The sequence below is a fragment of the Antechinus flavipes genome, chromosome 4 (assembly GCF_016432865.1).
Source record: "Antechinus flavipes isolate AdamAnt ecotype Samford, QLD, Australia chromosome 4, AdamAnt_v2, whole genome shotgun sequence".
NCBI classification, from domain to species: domain Eukaryota; kingdom Metazoa; phylum Chordata; class Mammalia; order Dasyuromorphia; family Dasyuridae; genus Antechinus; species Antechinus flavipes.
This window is the reverse complement of record NC_067401.1, coordinates 104,774,367-104,791,236: the sequence shown is the minus strand read 5'-3', so window position 1 is coordinate 104,791,236 and position 16,870 is coordinate 104,774,367. Positions and strand designations below refer to the sequence as shown.

General features: G+C 43.9%; 1 protein-coding gene across 1 annotated transcript; it reads left to right on the top strand.

Moving 5' to 3' along the window:
• Window positions 1-18: 18 nt before the first annotated feature.
• On the top strand, window positions 19-16,074 carry NCSTN (nicastrin). The gene is given in 18 exon segments (XM_051993665.1): window positions 19-136; window positions 1,312-1,416; window positions 4,824-4,947; window positions 5,521-5,639; window positions 6,024-6,035; window positions 6,038-6,168; window positions 7,637-7,787; window positions 8,129-8,238; window positions 8,541-8,693; window positions 9,497-9,601; window positions 9,807-9,884; window positions 11,154-11,326; window positions 12,522-12,624; window positions 12,897-12,989; window positions 13,371-13,458; window positions 13,706-13,860; window positions 14,130-14,342; window positions 15,321-16,074. Coding segments are annotated over 18 exon segments (2,121 nt in total). The 5' UTR covers window positions 19-51; the 3' UTR covers window positions 15,444-16,074.
• Window positions 16,075-16,870: the final 796 nt, after the last annotated feature.

Below are 16,870 nucleotides of genomic sequence, written 5' to 3'. Positions count from 1 at the left end.
CCTCTGTCAGGCTGGAGGGGGCAGGAGGCGGAAGCGGCCCGGAGAGGCAAGATGGCCACTGCTGGGGGTGGCGGAGGAGCCGCCTCCCGGGGCCGGAGAACCTGCCTCCTCTTTTGCTTCGTTCCTCTGCTGGCAGGTGAGCCCTTCCCATTCCCCGGAGCCCCGAGGTCCTCTTTGCGAGAACTTCCTTCACTCCGAAACCGCCCAGGCGCCCTTGTCTGCTCTTGGGTCCTCAGTCCCGCCGACTCCTAAACCCCCCTACTCAGTGTTCCCCGAACACAAGTTCCGCCCTTCTCGAGGATTTAAAGCCCCCACCCCGCCCCGAAGGAGTCCTCCTAGTGTCCCGCCCTCAGTCTGGAGGGGCTGCAATCGGAGAGCCACTACCTTCTACCTGGGCTTCTTAGCGGCTCCTGGAGTCTCGCCTGTCATTGATTCTGGGATAAAGCTCATTCCCATCCCTGTACCTCAGTTTCTCCTTTTTACCAAGTAGAACAATATAGACTTCTGCACTCGTTGGCTATTCATAACTACGAAGTAACTTCAGGTTCCGGGAACCTGAAGATTTGCGGAGTGTGTGGGGGAAGTGCAGCAGGTGTTTGCTTACCAAGATTTGCTTTTCGTGTGGGATTGTGCTCCGTGTGTGGTGGTTGCCCCGCTCCCCTCTCTCTTTAGCCACCACGTTCCTTCTTCAGTCCACATGTTGGAAGCTCTAGTCCTCCTCCAAAGGAGGAGAAACCCCTCACTCTCCCCCGCCCCCAACCCAGCCGTGACTGACTAGTGTTCTAGGAGTAGTTGTGAGAGTTTCAGTGATGTGTGCAAACCGACTTTCTTGTATTTCCACCTCCTCTCGGCCATACAAAGAAGGAGTTTGAATCCAAGCAAATCTCTAAAACTGGTGCTCTTTATAAAAGCCACATACTGGGTTTCCTTTGACCACATTGACCTTATGACTACCCTACGATGGTTTGTAATAATCCTTTTGAATTTCTCTAATGATTTGGGGAAGAGGAGAGAAAAGGGAAGAATTGAGCCTGTACCTTCCTGTGCCTTAATGGAAGTGAATGTAATATATTGTGTTCATTTTACGGAGGGTAAAACTGAGTGCAGAGAGCTTAAGTGATTTGCTTAATGTAACAAGACAGATGAATTAGGGATACCGCTAAAACTAGAACTGCTCTCCCAGCCTGGCATTTTCTCCCCTCCTATAAGCTGGTCTCTTGCCTCCTCCTTGCTGAAATGATTGAAGGAATTGGGCCTCTTTTTTTTTTTTTTTTTTTAACGTCTTTGTTTTACCTGTTGCTTTCTCTTCAGGTTTATGCCAAGCAAATTCAGTAGAAAGGAAGATCTACATCCCTTTGAACAGAACAGCTCCCTGTGTCCGCCTGCTTAATGCCACTCACCAGATTGGCTGCCAGTGTAAGTTAGTGTTTTTAGCGTTCCTAGTATTCCAGTGCCTGTATTAGGTTCAATGCGGGTTAATTCGAAGTACAGGAAGCAGTAAGAACAGGGAAGAAGGGAAATCATTAGTAAATCATTAAAACTCTGACTACATATTGATGTTTTTAAAAAGTAAGTTTGTTGACACAATTTTTGGGAGGGTTTGCTTTTGGGGAGGTAATAGGATTAAATGACTTAAATGGGATAAGATGGGGATCACACAGCTAATAAATATCTGAGCCCTGAATTTGAATTCAGGTCCTCCTGATTCCATAAATTTTGTTTTGACACAGCAAATCATTCCCAGCAGATAGCTAAACAGATCCCTTTACAAAGTACATCCCCTCCAAAAAAAAAGGATTTTTTTTTAAAGGAAGAGAACTGTCTTCACTTTATATAGTATTAATTATCTTTTTTTTTTTTTTAACATTCCTTAGTAATCTATTCATACTGATATTAATGATGTTACTGTCACTGTATGTAATCTATATCTATATGTTGATATCTATCTTTTTTATCCTTCTGTATCTATATATTGATACCTATCATTTTTTTTAAATTTCTGATTTATTTCATATATGTTCACATTTCTCTGGATTTTTCACATTTATCATTCTTTAAGACTCAGTAATATTAAATTCACCTATAATTTATTCACCTATAATTATTGGGCATATTTTTTCCTAGCTTTTTGTTATCACAAATAATTTTGTTGTAAACTTAAAATATATATATATATATAGATCTTGCTGTCAGTAAACTCCTTGGGATATAGGTCCAACTAAATCTTTGAATCAAAGGGAGTAAACAACTTAATAACTACTAATGTAATTCCATACTTTTCTAGAATGGTTGAAGCAGTCCCTAACTCCACTGTCAGTGAATTATCATGCCTATCTTCTTATAACCCTTCTAAGGGTAGGTTTTCTCCACTTTTAACATCTTTGGTGGTTTTGAGGTAGTACTTAAGAATCATCTTAATTTCCCCTTCCTCCCCCTGATTACTAATAACCTTGTACATTTCTAAATGGTTATAAGTATCTTATATTTCTTCTTTTTGAAAACAGTTCCTGTCTGTTGTGTACAAGTACTATCCCTAAGAAAAAGCACTGACTTGGAAATTAAAGACCTGAGCTCAAATTCCATCTCTGATACTTGTTCCATTTTTGATTTTGAATAAGTCACTTAATCTGCCTGAGCCTCAGTTTCCTCATCTGTAAACTGAGTTTAGACTAGAATGGAATTTTCTTCATGACATTAACAATTTTGCTTACCTGTGTTTATAATCAAGTGTTTGTGAGGTTTCTGACATATAGTTAACCCTTAATAAATGCTCTCTATCTAGATAGTCTCTGAATTTTCTTAGGGTCTAGATCTAAGTCCTTTTGATTGCTTGTCTATTGTACAGTGATATTCTTTAATTCTGTGGTGGACTTCTGAGAAGCAGAGAGTTGTTTGTTAAGGAAGAAATTTGAGAATGCTAATTAATTGTCATTCCTGGGAATCCGTGAATCGTGGAACTCTTGTTATCAGAAAAAGAGATGAAATATGAAGTGGTGCTAAGAAGCTCCACATAACATACAAACATAACAAACAAACAAAAAACCCCAAAACGTCACAGAGGATGGAGTGATTGACTCCTGTGGGCCCATTATTTGATTTTCATTCCATCAACAGTAATTGCTTCTGCATGTTACATTTCCTCTTGAAATAAGAAACTAGATTTTTAATGATAGGTTCCAGCAGAAATTGTCCACTGTGAAACTCTGATATATAACCCTGAATAAATTATTTCACTTCTCTTAGACTTGGGTTCTATTTTTTCCATTAAAATTATCCCTCTTCTTTTTCTTTCAGTGAAGGATTTGAGGTTAAGTGGGAGTATCATTTCAAATCATAAAGATAGATTTGATGTTTATAGATTATAGTGAATAGATTATATATTATAGTGAATGATTTGGTCTCCATAGTTTTCTGCTGTGGATTAAAGCACCTAGGACAGTTAGGATACCAGGAAGAGATCTGTTCAAATGGGCAGAACTATTCTGTAAGCCTAAAATTACTGGTATGTTGTCTTACTATTATCAGACTGTCCTGTCTTTAGTCAGTTTGTTGATGTCTTGTTGTCTGACAGTATCTAGTTCCTGGACAGGTTGGCTAGTCCCAGACAGATCTTTAAATTATAAAATCATTGCTGGAAATATATCCAACATGGAGTGAGGAGTGGTGGATCTGGTATGGTCTCTAACCACAAGTTTTAGTTCCAGCCCTAAGTATAGGATCTTGAACCATATTGCCCTGGAGCCAGGTTCTGATAGTGCTTGCCTGTTAAACCCATTTTAGCAGTGACTCATCCTTCAAGCTGCTTATGCTTATCACAACTCTGTAGAGAGCATAGTTTTATAAGCAAAGCTAAACATCAATATTGGAAGGGGGAGGACCAAGATTTAAGGCTAGTTCCTCATTAGAAACTTGTTTCCTTTTCAATCTGGCTAGGTCTAAGTCTCTCCCTTCAAGTTCATCCACCTCTGAATGGAGCTACACCCTCTTTAATTGGGGTTGCTAACATGATAATCCTCTGGGGAAAGAGTGAAGCATGGTATTGGTTTACTGATAACAATATCCTGTGTTTATTAGACTTCTTTCCCTAGGGAGCTCCAAGAATTGTTGTACAGGTTTCTTTTTTGTATATTCTGTTTCTACATGGGGAAATAATTAGGGAACAATTCATCCAATTGTCATTGACTGCCCAGAGAGGTTAAGCAACTTGTTTTATAGACACACAATGAATTCAGGAGGCTGCTCAGACTAGAATTGAGGTTTCTCATTGTTTTTCTTTCCCCTAGCCCTCATTAAAGCAAGAGTTACTAATTTTCCATAGCCAATATCCCTTTCTCTTTTCACCAGATTACATCCAATGCAACTAGAGTGGTCTAGAGGTCAAACTCTATTAGAAATGGACCATAGCTTATATATTAATATAGAAAACCACAAATTAACATTATCTCTGTTGTATTTTTATTTGTTCTGTTAAACATGTTCCAATTACATTTAAACCTGTTCCACAGCACTACCTGATTTCGCAGATCAAATAGGGCCCAACTTTAACTCCTCTTGTCTACAATGCTCTTTGACTCTTTTATTAAAGTTGTATCAAACTCAGAGCTTTTTCCAAATGCATGTCATCTGTGATTATTAGCTCTTTGAGGCTCCCCAACCTAGGTTCCAAGAAAGAGAAGCTAGTAGTAGTATATAAAGCTGTTTTGTCCTTTGTGATTCGGTTTCCTTATAATTGTTGTGGGAGTTTCAAAGTATGCTGGCTCGGTGAAATAGGATCTATAGAATAAATCCCAGGATCTTTACTTTGTTCCATTTGGTTCCTGCAGCTTCCATTAGTGGAGATACAGGAGTGATTCATGTAGTGGAAGAGGAGGAAGACCTGAAGTGGGTCCTAACTGATGGCCCTAACCCACCCTACATGGTACTGCTGGAAGGCAACCTTTTTACCAGGTGAGGTCTGGGTGTGCATGCCTGGAAAAGTTAAGCAACCAGAGGAAAATAGGAGCCTCCTCCTTCCAGCTTCAAAAGATGGACTTCCTTGGTATTGGCTGCTTTTGGAAAATGATGTGGATTTAAAGAGAACATTTTCAATGATCTTGAAACTAGATCTGTCATCTGACTAGATTTTATTTGGGTAGAGGGATAGCAACCAGCATTACCTAGACTTGCTTGCGGGCCAGATGTGGCAGCTGAGGATGTTTATCCCCCTCACCCAGGGCTATGAAGTTTATTTAAAGGCCCACAAAACAAAGTTTTTGTTTTTACTATAGTCTGGCCCTCCAACAGTCTGAGGGACAGTGAACTGGCCCCCTATTTAAGAAGTTTGAGGACCCCTGATCTAGAGATTGCTGGGATTAGGGTTAAGAGTCTGTTATCCTACAATAAGGCTAAATGAGAAAAGAAATGATATTAGTCTCCACTCACATATCTTCACCTCCCCATAAGAAGAAATGCAAAGGTGCTGGATTGCCTGTCATTTTCTTCTTCCCTCCTCCCTTATTTCAATATCTCTTCTTGTTTTAGGAAATTGATGGAGAAGCTAAAGGGAACCCAACGAATCTCTGGTCTTGCTGTGGCTCTTGCCAAGCCCAGCCCCCTGGACGGTTTCTCTCCCAGTGTTGAATGCCCTAATGATGGGTTCGGTAAGAGCCCTAACATACCAGAAACCATTACCCATGGCTGATTGTTTGAATGCTATTGACTGGGACATTTGTTGCATATAATACACACACACACACACACACACACACACACACACACACGTGTGTTATATATTATTGTGGCCTATTATGAAGAATGTGATGTGCTAGATTTGTGTATGTGTGTTTACCTGAATGACCCAGCTTAATGTTACTTCATGTTTACCATCCATCCATTCCCAAGACACTCAACTGAATAGCTTAGATCCTCCTGGTACCATGGTTCCTCTCTGGGAATTGTGCCTATTTCCATGAACACTAGGCTTTCAAGATCCATGTTTTAGCACATGTCACACACTCCCAGTAATGGATTCTTCTTTCTTCCAGGTGTCTACTCTAACTCTATGGATCAGAGTATGCCCACTGCAAACAACTAAAATGGAACCCACTAGGCAATGGATTAGCCTATGAGGATTTTGACTTTCCCATCTTTCTATTAGAAGATGAGAATGAAACGCAGGTTATCAAGCAGGTAACAGTGTGTCCTATTTCTTTTCCTCTGTCTTCCTCCTTCCTGTCTTGCATTTTGGGTTTATTTAAGAATAGAGTATACAGAGAACAAAAATGTTCTTCAATTTGTGGGGGACTGTGTCTTATATAAACTTAGTATTTCCCTTAGTGCCTACCATATTTTTTTGCATGTTGTGTTTGCTTAGTAAATGTGTGTTAAATTTTAAATCTTTGGTGTTATTAAATGCCCCAAGAAAGACCCTGAAAATATGTGCTTATAATTTCTGACATCTTCCACTCTAGATGATTCTTCTGTCTTGCTTTTTAACATTGGTCAAAGTTAAGGGCATATTCCTGTGTATAAAAAAATTCAGTGGGAGATAGTAAAGCAGGGATCTCTGAGCTAAGCTAGGAAAATTGAAGTGGGAAGATTTCTGTCATGTGAGTCCAGCCAGATTGAACCAAAAACCTCTGGCACCTGGCAGTGGTAATGACAAGGCTTCCTGGTTTAGGTTAGCATCTTAAGTTAGGCCACACAATGGTGTGGCCATTTTGCATGCTACAGCTTGTGTGAGCTTCTCTATCTCCTTTGGTTGTTAACTCTATCCTTAGATCTAAGAGTCAATTTTTTTGTTTAGATCTTTGGATTAATAGACATTGGGATATTGTTCTTTGCTTTTGAATATTTTTGTCTGTTTCACTGACCAGTTTATTTCCTCACCAGTACTAAATTATGTTAATAATGACTACTTTGTAGTATGTAGTGTGAAATCAGGCTGACGGGTGAATGAAACACAAGGCCCAGAGTTAGGAAGACCTTTAGGACCTGGATGACTCTGGGCAGATGATATTGCCCTGATAGATGGCTAAAGCAGGCTGAGGGTAACCAATATCCTCAAATCCAGTGGCCTGTCAGTGAGTTAGGGGATAGCTATATATTTAGCTATCCCAACTATATGAAAACGTTTCCTGGCTGAATGGACAGATGAGAGTAGTTTGTTCCAATGACCTTGAAGGCAGGTAAAGCTGGTGCTTGGGGTGATTAGAGTTTGGTCAGATTGCACCAAGGTCATCTGCTATATCTTGGGCCATCACTAGTCATCAGGACTTTTGTCCTGCCACTAGACTTTTTTGACTCTGGAAGGGAGAAGGAGACTTGATGACTTGGTGCAAGTCTACCTCACTTATATATAGTTTATGTACAAGTCAAAACATTGCCCTGTGATTCATTGGTCTTTTTTGAAAATGAAGTTCAGGGACAAACTAGTTATTAGAGCACTGTCCCTGGAGTAAGGAGAACCTGAGTTTAAATCCAGCCTCAGACACTTTATAGTAGTTGTGTGACCCTGGGCAAGTCATGAAAAGTACTCTTTCCTGCACTGTTTATTCTTTATTTTCTTTCTTTTTCTTCTCATTTTTAAATGAAGCAATGATGATTAAGTGACTTGTCAAGTTCTGATCCATTATTTCAATGGTTTTCTTTCCTCTAGTGCTATTGGGACCACAACCGGGGGGTGAATGGATCTGCCCCAGCCTACCCACTATGCGCAATGCAGCTTTTCTCACACATGCATGCTGTCACCAGCACAGTCACTTGCATGCGACGTAGCGCTATCCAGAGCACATTCAGCATCAACCCAGGTGGGTCTGGGGCCCAGGGGCAGGGCAGGGGGTCTTTAGAGCAGATGGCGCTGGGGATACAGGAGTGGCTTCCTAGCTGGCAAAGAAGACTTTATTCAGGTAGCAAAATGAGACAGCCCAGCAGCTTTAGCCAATAAAGGTATCAACATCAGATAATGTTTCAACATCAGTAATTCTAAAACCATTTTGCATGTTTTATACTTATGATGGTGTTAAGAAAGTGGGGGGTGGAGTGTAGCAGAGAAAAAGACTTGGAAAAGATGGAGGATTTGGTCAAAGGAGCCTTCCCTGTTTCCTTTGTGTCCTACCTCCCCATCCCAGATAATCTCTGTCCCCTCCAGAAGTTGTCTGTGACCCCCTGGCTGACTTCAACGTGTGGAACACATTGAATCCTTTGAATGCATCTGGGAAGTTAGAGCCTGGGGACAAAGTGATCATTGCTGCTACCAGGGTAGGTGCTGGGCTGGATGCCATGGAGGGTGGGGAAGGGCAGCTGTGTTGGAGTGTAGGAAGGAGTTGGTTGGCATGGTGCAGGCTTCTTACCACAGGATGGTTGGATTTAGGTGAGACAGGACATCCCAGGGAGGTAGGATGGAGCCACTGCTGAGACCTGCTGGCTTTACTCTTAGCACAAAGGCTGCAGGTCTCTGAGTGGGGGACAGGGCTCCTGGGCCCTGAATGAGGGTATTTTCAGAGTTGGGGAAGGCGTGCTGCCTGCAGCTTCTCTTCTCCCTCTCTTTTTGCTATACCCAGTTGGATAGTCGCTCATTCTTCTGGAATGTGGCTCCTGGGGCCGAGAGTGCTGTTGGATCTTTCATTACCCAGCTGGCTGTGGCTGAAGCTCTGCAGAAGGCACCGGATGTGGCAGCTCTGCCCCGCAACGTGATGTTTGTCTTCTTCCAAGGGGTGAGGCCCCTGCCTGGGAGAATGCTTGGTGTCTCAGGCATTTGGGCTTAGGCTGGGCTGGCCCTGGCCCTGTGTTTGATGTCAGTTGACAGTCAGCCTCTGGGGCCTCAAGCAGTTCTGTGACTCTCTGTGTCAGTTCCTCCTAAGTGACTGTGTGCCCACCCAGGGGGCAGGTCAGTTTGGGAGCCCCTGGGGAACTTGGTGTGTTCTTCCCGTGGTTGAATAACTTCATCTCTTCCTTCCCCTGCTTCTGCCCTTTCCTGGCCCCTCTCATCAATCCTTCAAGCCCTACTATTAAGTAATTTCCTCTTTTCTTTGGGAGTTGTTGAATTTTGACAAGTCTGAAATTGGGTATTTCTCTTAATCTCTCTGGATCCTGTTTCTTTGCTGGCTCCTCTTCCTCAGTGGCCCTGAGGTTGCTCTCGATGCTGGTACTTTAACCTGGCTCTAGATTGTGGTGGTGGCAGCAGGTGGGGCAGAGGCAGTGGGAAAGAGGGGGGAGAAGAAGCAGGCACTTTGCAGCTGATGTTCCCCTAAGGGCTCCCCTGTGTCAGTTTTGTGGCCGCTTCTAGACTGGGCTTCCTCTGGCTCTAGGTCTTGTCCTGGGACCCATTCTAGTAAGGGTCATGCTTCCCCGACAGAGCTGATGTGGGGGCAGCTGCACAGCCTCGTTTCTGTGTGAGCTGACCCTGGTTTGGGCTGCTGCCAGTCCCACAGCTCGAGAAACAAGATGGGGCTGTGACCATTTGTACTGCCTCTGTCTGTCCTGTCTCAGTGCATCCCCTTCCACCTCTATTCCACAGGAGACCTTTGATTACATTGGTAGCTCACGGATGGTGTATGACATGGAAAGGGGCAAGTTTCCTGTCCAGCTGGAGAACATACACTCATTTGTGGAACTTGGACAGGTATGTTGTTTTTCTCACTCATTCCGATTCTTTTCTGTGCCCCTCCCCATCTGCTGTCTTCCTCAGTTATTGTCTCTTCCTTGTGAGTCTTTGTCTTTTGAATTCTTCAGTTCTCCTAACCTGGCCCCCATTTCTTCTCCCCTGAATAAGGGTTCTGGGCTAGGAGGACTTGGTTGTGCTGCTGACTCCTATTCTTTGCTCATAGGTTGCCTTAAGGAATTCTTCAGACTTGTGGATGCATACAGACCCCATGTCTCAGAGAGATGAATCCATCTCTATCGAGGTAACCTCATCTTCCATTCTATGCTCACACAGCTTAAGATCTGATGATCACCTGCCCCCAGAGCTGTAGGTTGACAGGATAAAGATTAAATGCCATTTTCTGCTTAAAGCCTTGTTCAAGTCCCTTCCCTTCCAACTACCTTGTCTTTAACTACTTTGTATGCATTTGCATTTTTTTTTTTTTTGCTTAACATTTGTGATTTATGTATTTACATATTCTTGTCTCTTTCTATTACCATTTAACCTTCTTATTAGAGTTACTAGAGTTTATTTCATTCATTGTATTTCTGTCAGGCACATAGTGAGGGCTTACTAAACACTTCTTGATTGATTGCCTGCTCATGTCAATCATTAAGGAGAATAGTTAATGTTTCTACATAATAGGTGCTACTTGGGAGAGGAGGATAGATCTCCCTGATTTCCTTTCTGATGAGTTCTTTATTTCCTTCTCTTATTGTTTCCCTAGGTGTCTAAACCTGAAAACTCCTTTTTTTCTTAAACTGCTAGGAAGATTGGGTGTGCGTTATTTATCCTGCTTATAATTGCCTCCTATTCCTCTCAGATCACACAAGTCTTAGCTTTCTTTCAGATCCCAGCTCAATATTGCTTTGGGGCTTTTCATGACTGGTCCAGTTGTGGGTCAGACTTTCCTTTGAATTCCTACTTACTGTCCTTGCCTCTCACTTGGCATTTAGCCTATACTCCCTTGTATTTATATTTTTATGTTTGTATTCTACTTTCCAGACTAATAATTATCCTTTCACGTGTAAGAACAGACTCTTTGGGTCCCTAGGAATTAGTATGGTACTTAACACATAGTGGGTGATCAATAAATGTTTGATGATGATGGTGGTGGTGGTGGTGGTGATGATGATCATCATCATCATCACCATCAGAACCTCTAGACTAGAAGCAAATAGGCTTGGGTTCCATTCTAGGCTCTCTGTCTCTGGCCCAGTTCTGTTCTTTGTGTGCCTCAGTTTCCTTCCCTACGAGAGGGAAAGATACTCAGAGTGCTCAGGAGGCCAGAGAAGTTCAGCCCTAGAATGTCCCTTCTTGCAGCTGCCATCAGGTCTGGCAGATTGCACATTGCAGCAAGGTTGGAGTTGTCCAAGCCTATGCCACGTGGATAGGGAAGGACATTTTCAGGAGGTCCTGCTTTTCCTTTCTCTCTCTTCCTGTAGACTAGATAGGGTCTTTTCCATTGCTCAGATGCCATGGTTCCTATTTGCCTCTGTTTCTTTCCTGCCTCTCACTTCCCGCTCTCCAGGTCCAGAATCTCCTGACCATCCTGAAGAATAGCAGCACTAGTGTCCCTAATGTGACGATGCAGGAGGTGACTCCACAAAACTCTCTTCCACCGTCTTCCCTTCAGAGGTTTCTCCGTAGCCAAAACATTTCTGGGGTTGTGCTCACTGATCACCCTGGCTCCTTTTATAACAGGTAATCTTTTCTCCACTTGCCTCAGAGAAGTACTGTGCTCAAGGGACCAAGAAAGCAGGCGAAGGATTTGGCCCTCTTCATGCTTAGAAGAAATCCCATGGTGGTCTTTCACGTGGTCCTCTAAACTCTAGTTTAATAGATGAGTAGTCAAGCTCTCCTTTCAGGAACTCTCTAGTAATCTCCTCCTTGCCATCTTTAGCTGTACATTCCTGCTCCTTAAAGCACTATTTCAGGTTCTCTAAATGTCTGTGTTTCTTAGACTTACCAGGAGAGGGCAGCAGCCTGAGCAGGAGCACAGTGGAGGGATTTGGGGGATGAGGGATAGTAATAGAAGTTGTCTGCAGTTGGGAAAGAATCCCTCACAGCCAGGTGGAAATCAGTGAGGTACATGGCCATGACCAAGAGCTTTATTTGGCTTGCCACACTCCACTCCCTGCTCCCCATTAATAAAAACAACAACCTGCTATCTACAACACCTGGCTGCAAATGGGGCTACCACTTGCTGGGCATAAAGTCTGTAGAGATTGGCTTTTTTCTCTAAATGTTGAATCTTTCCTCAAACTCTCTTCCTATAATGGATCAGATTGAGTTTCAAGAAGCAAGTTGAGCTCAGAATGCTGTCAAATGGGAAGACCAGCTTAGTCAGGAGTCTTCTGTTCACTTACTCAGGATCAGGGCTGGTGAAAAATGAATTTTCTTCATCATTTGTATGACCTCTTCCTCCCCATTCACTCTATAGATTGGAAGCTCATCTGTGGATTGGCACATATTTTGAGTGTGTTTATTAGGCACCTTTGGTTCTGTGGATTGACTAGGACTTTTGCTATAGGTGAGGGCTAGAGGCCCTTCAGAAACCAGAAGTTAACTTGATTATATCTATGTATTGCAATGATTCTAGATTCCTCAGAATGGCAGGGATTTAATCCATTTTTCAAACTGCCCCTGTTTGCCCATTCCCAAATCTTTCAGCTGTGACTAGAAATTCTCTCTGTTTCACAGAAACTCCTTTTACTTTGTTATTAGATGATTATCTCTCCTCCCTATCTTCAGCAGGCTGTCCTTGTTTGCCAATATATCGCCTTCTAGGGGAATGAAAAGCGAAATATATAGCTATGGAGGCAAGAGAAAGTTGAGGGACAAAGGGTTAATTTTGTCCAAAGGCCACCCACACTCTCACACTGCCCTCTCCTGACAGGTATTACCAGAGTATCTATGATACTCCAGAAAACATTGGTCTGAAGTATCCTGCAACCCTGACGCCTGAAGAGGCCATGGACTTTGTGACTGATACAGCCAAGGTAACTCAACTCTGGGGATGGGGTATGGACGGCAAATGGGTATGTGAAGTAACATTTTGGTGAGCCTTAAGAACCTAATATGTTTGTACATAAGGGAAGGGAGGGTACCACTGTTGGAATAAGGCTGTTGGTCATAGAAGGGAGAGAACACAGATTTGGGTTGAAGGTAGATTAAGATTTCAAGCTTACTGTATGAGTAAGGGAAGGGAGGAGAGGAAAGATAAGTTTTGACTGAGATGGATCACCTCATTTCTCCTCTCAACTTTGTCCAGTCCTTGGCAGCTGTGGCTACAGTGCTGGGACGTGCACTATACCAGCTAGCAGGGGGAACCAACTACACCACTATTGAGGCTGATCCAATAACGGTAAGAGCAGATGGGACTCTAGTCCTGGCAAGGTCCCAGGGCTCTCCACCCCTCCCTTCTTTCTCTGTATGTTTACACAGCAGGCTGCCCCCTGTCCCTCATCACCCCCTGCATGTTCCCCCAGAGTCTCAGGATTCAGATGGTCTGGCTTCTGCCAGTGAGGACTCATGACACATTTCCTTAGGGAGCATCCATAAAGACCTCACTCCCATTTCTTATATGCCAGCCAGATACAGCCTTCTTAGTTCTAGAATCCATCTGACCAGGCTTCTCCCTGTCCTCATTTCTATGGATTCAATAGATTTTTTCATTTCCCCCTTCCTTGCCCATAGTCATGCCTGGAATTTAGCTGACAGACTCCTCTCTCTCCTTAATTCCCAGGTCTCTCGCTTGCTCTATGGGTTCCTGGTGAAAGCCAACAACTCATGGTTCCAATCAGTTATCAGGCAGGACCTGAAGGTCTTCCTGGGTAAGCAATGGAAGCAAGGATGAGATTTTTGAGCAAAGAAATCAGAGGTGAGGGAGGTGGGGTTATTATTATTATTACTTTAGTCTTGATTCAGTTTTTCTCCCTTTCTACTACTGTTTTCCTTCTTGCTCTTCCCCAATCCTTCCTTTCTCCTGTCTGTTCATTTGAATTTTTTCTGGCCTATCTCCATTCTTATTATTTTCTTATATCCCACCAAACTTTCTTTTCTCTGGTTCTTGCCAATCAGGAGATGGGCCCCTCCAGCATTACATTGCTGTCTCCAGCCCCATCAACACCACCTATGTGGTGCAGTATGTTCTGGCAAACTTGACTGGCACTGTGGTCAACCTTACCCGGGAGCAGTGCCAAGACCCAAAGAAGGCCCAAGATGCAAACAAGGATGTGAGTGGAAGTGGGGTAGAGGGATGCTGTGAAGTCCTTTCTATTGTCAGAGATGGGCCTCTACTTCCTGTATGGGACTAAGGAAGTTAAATTGGGTTGTCAGAGGGAATGATATAGACATTGCTATTAAACAGCTCACAGAAGGGCTTGGAGTGATGGGGTGTGGGGAAGAGTGGGGATATCTAGGGTACTGACTACTCAGAGGGGAATGTCTGGTGCAAAGGTCAAAGGGCATGACAGATTCAGGTGGAATCTTGTTCCTTGTCTAGCTGTATGAGTATGCATGGGTCCAAGGTCCTGAGGACCCCAGTGGAACAAGTAGGCTTTCCCAGTGTGTGCGCTCCACAGTTCGACTGGCCAAGGCTGTGTCTCCTGCCTTTGAGCTGCAGCAGTGGGGTTCCTCTGAATATTCCACCTGGACCGAAAGCCGCTGGAAAGACATCCGTGCCCGAATTTTTCTTGTAGCCAGCAAGGAACTTGAGGTGAGAACCTGAAGACTTGGGCTGGAGGTGGAGGAATGCAAAAGATCAGGGCAGGCAAGAAGAGAGAGATAAGTCCTCTTCTTTTGGGAGGCAGAGCATCAGTGTGGAGGAGGAGAATGTATCACCTCCCCCTTTAACAGTAGTTAGGAATATTGTTTCTTCTTCCTAACAGCTCCTTTTGTGTCTCTCTCCAAGGCCACATTTACCAATTGTGAAAGCATTTTTGTGGCTAGTCCCAGATGAAATTTAATTCTCATATATACCCAGTTTGCCTCCATAGTGAGACTCTTTAGAGAAAATGCTGGTGAACCTTGGAATCTTTGTCCCTAGAGGGCTTGGGCTTAAGTCTCTGATTTGTCCCTTATCAGTGTGATCTGTGTAGTCACTGTGGTATATCTCTGGGCCTCAGTTTTCTCCTCTGGAAAAGTGAGGGAATTAGACCAGAAGGTTTCTAAGGTAGGAGTTATTAACTTTTTTTTTTTTTTTTGGCATCGTAATCCACTTTGACAGTTTGGTGAAGCTGAGAGATACTACCTCAAGAATAATGTTTTTAAATGTATAAAATACATAGGATAACAAAGGAAACCAATTTTGTTGAAATATAGTTATTACAATATTTTTAGTAAGCAAATTCATAAATCCCAGATTAAGAACCTGTGCTCTAAATGGAGCTTCTTTCTAGCTCTAAGTCTGTGGTCCTGTGATGTCTCATCGCTGGTCCTTATTTGCAAAGTGGTATAAAGTACATCTCTGCTCCAGTAGTTAATAATCTAGTTGAGATTAGAGTAAAATACAAGAATGAATCCACCCTGTTTCATAAGTTCTGAACTGAGGAGGTCACAGATGATTGGTGACAGAGTACCGAGCTGTTACCCAAGAGCAGGCCTCAGGGTCCTAGCTCCCAGCCCAGAGCGCATCTCCTCGTGCTGCACTCAATCCTGACGCTCTCTTCTGTCTCCTTGACTCTCCCTCATGTAGTTTGTCACCCTGATTGTGGGTCTCAGCATCCTCTTCGTCTCGCTCATCGTCACCTACTTCATCAATGCCAAAGCTGATATCCTGTTCACCACCCCTCGAGAGCCCGGAGCTGTGTCTTACTGAGGAGGGGAGACCGTGTCCCTCCCGGCCGGTTCCCAGATCCTTTCCTGGATGGCTAGTTTCCTTCCAGGATACAAACCACTAGGTCGACACTGGAAACTTCCCTGGCCCAGGTCAGACTGAGTCTAATGGGCAGGAGCGGAACTGTCCTACATGAGAGACAGACAAGCAGACAAATATTACCTCCCTTTTCTTCCTCTTCCTTTCCTCCTTCCTTACTCCCCCATTCTGGAATTACAAAAGGAGGTTATCACCTCCTGTAACTTTCCTTTCTGCTCCCTGCCTTCTTTCCTCTCCTGTCCTCAGCCTTCTCCCTTACCCACCACCCCTCTACAAGGAATAAAGAGGAGGGCGGGGAAGAGGTGAAGGCAGGGGGTTCTGGCATTGAATTATGTGGTTCTCCTAAGCTAGGATGGAAGGAAGCCTTTGTGGGCTGAGCTTGAGGCCTCTTTCCCAGTGTGCTTCTTTCTAGCCCCTAGATGGAAAATCTGGGGTTGGACCACCACAGGGTGGGGGTTCCCTCTTTGACCAGTGATGGTCAATTGTATTTTTTTTCTTAAATTGTAATATCTTTTGTTGTTGGTTTTGTACATATATAAATAGTCGATTTCATTAAAACAGATTATCCCATGTAGCCTGTACCTTATCCTTTCAGGCTCCTTCTTCAGTGAGGTTGAGGTAATGATTTAAAGAACCTGAGACTTTTCCTGACTGTTGGTGACTCCACTGCTTATTGTTCTTTGGGTTTCTGAAGAGTCCCCAGGAAAAGGCTTCTGAGCAAAGAATAGATGAAAAGGATGGAGGTTTGGGAAGAGGGAGGAACCTATGCCCTGTTGCCTTGGATGCTCGTGAAACTCCTTTTTCCTTGGTTACCCCACCTCATTTCCAGCCATATGATCGTTTGGCCTAATGAAAGGGCAAGATTCTTAAGAGCTGGGGTTGGCTCAGGGAGGAAGCTAGGTGGCGCCATTGTGCACAGAGCGCTGGGCCTGGCGTCTGGGAGCCCCTTAATGGAGCTCCAGCCTGCCCTCATCCTTCCGAGCTGGGTGCCCTAGTCCACTGGAGAAGGACGTGGCGAACCTCTATGATGCCTTCGCTAAGAAAACCCCATGGGCAGCACTGGCCTACTGTGGTTCGCGGGGTCACAGAGAGCCGGACACAAGTGAACAACAACATCCCTGCCGTGAAGCTAAAGGGGCAGTAAGAGAGAGATTATGTGCTCACCACAAACCTAAGAGCTCCTCATTGGCTGTGCCCAAAATATTGAACTCCAGTGAGAAAACTCATCACCACCACCTCTTGTCCCTTGGGTGAGAGAGAGTGGGGGAGCACATTCGGGGGGATGGAAGACATCGGCTATCTTGCTGCTTCTCCCCCACCCCCTCCCAGCTTTGTGCTGAGAAAGCTGTGTGCTGGCGGGAGATGCACAC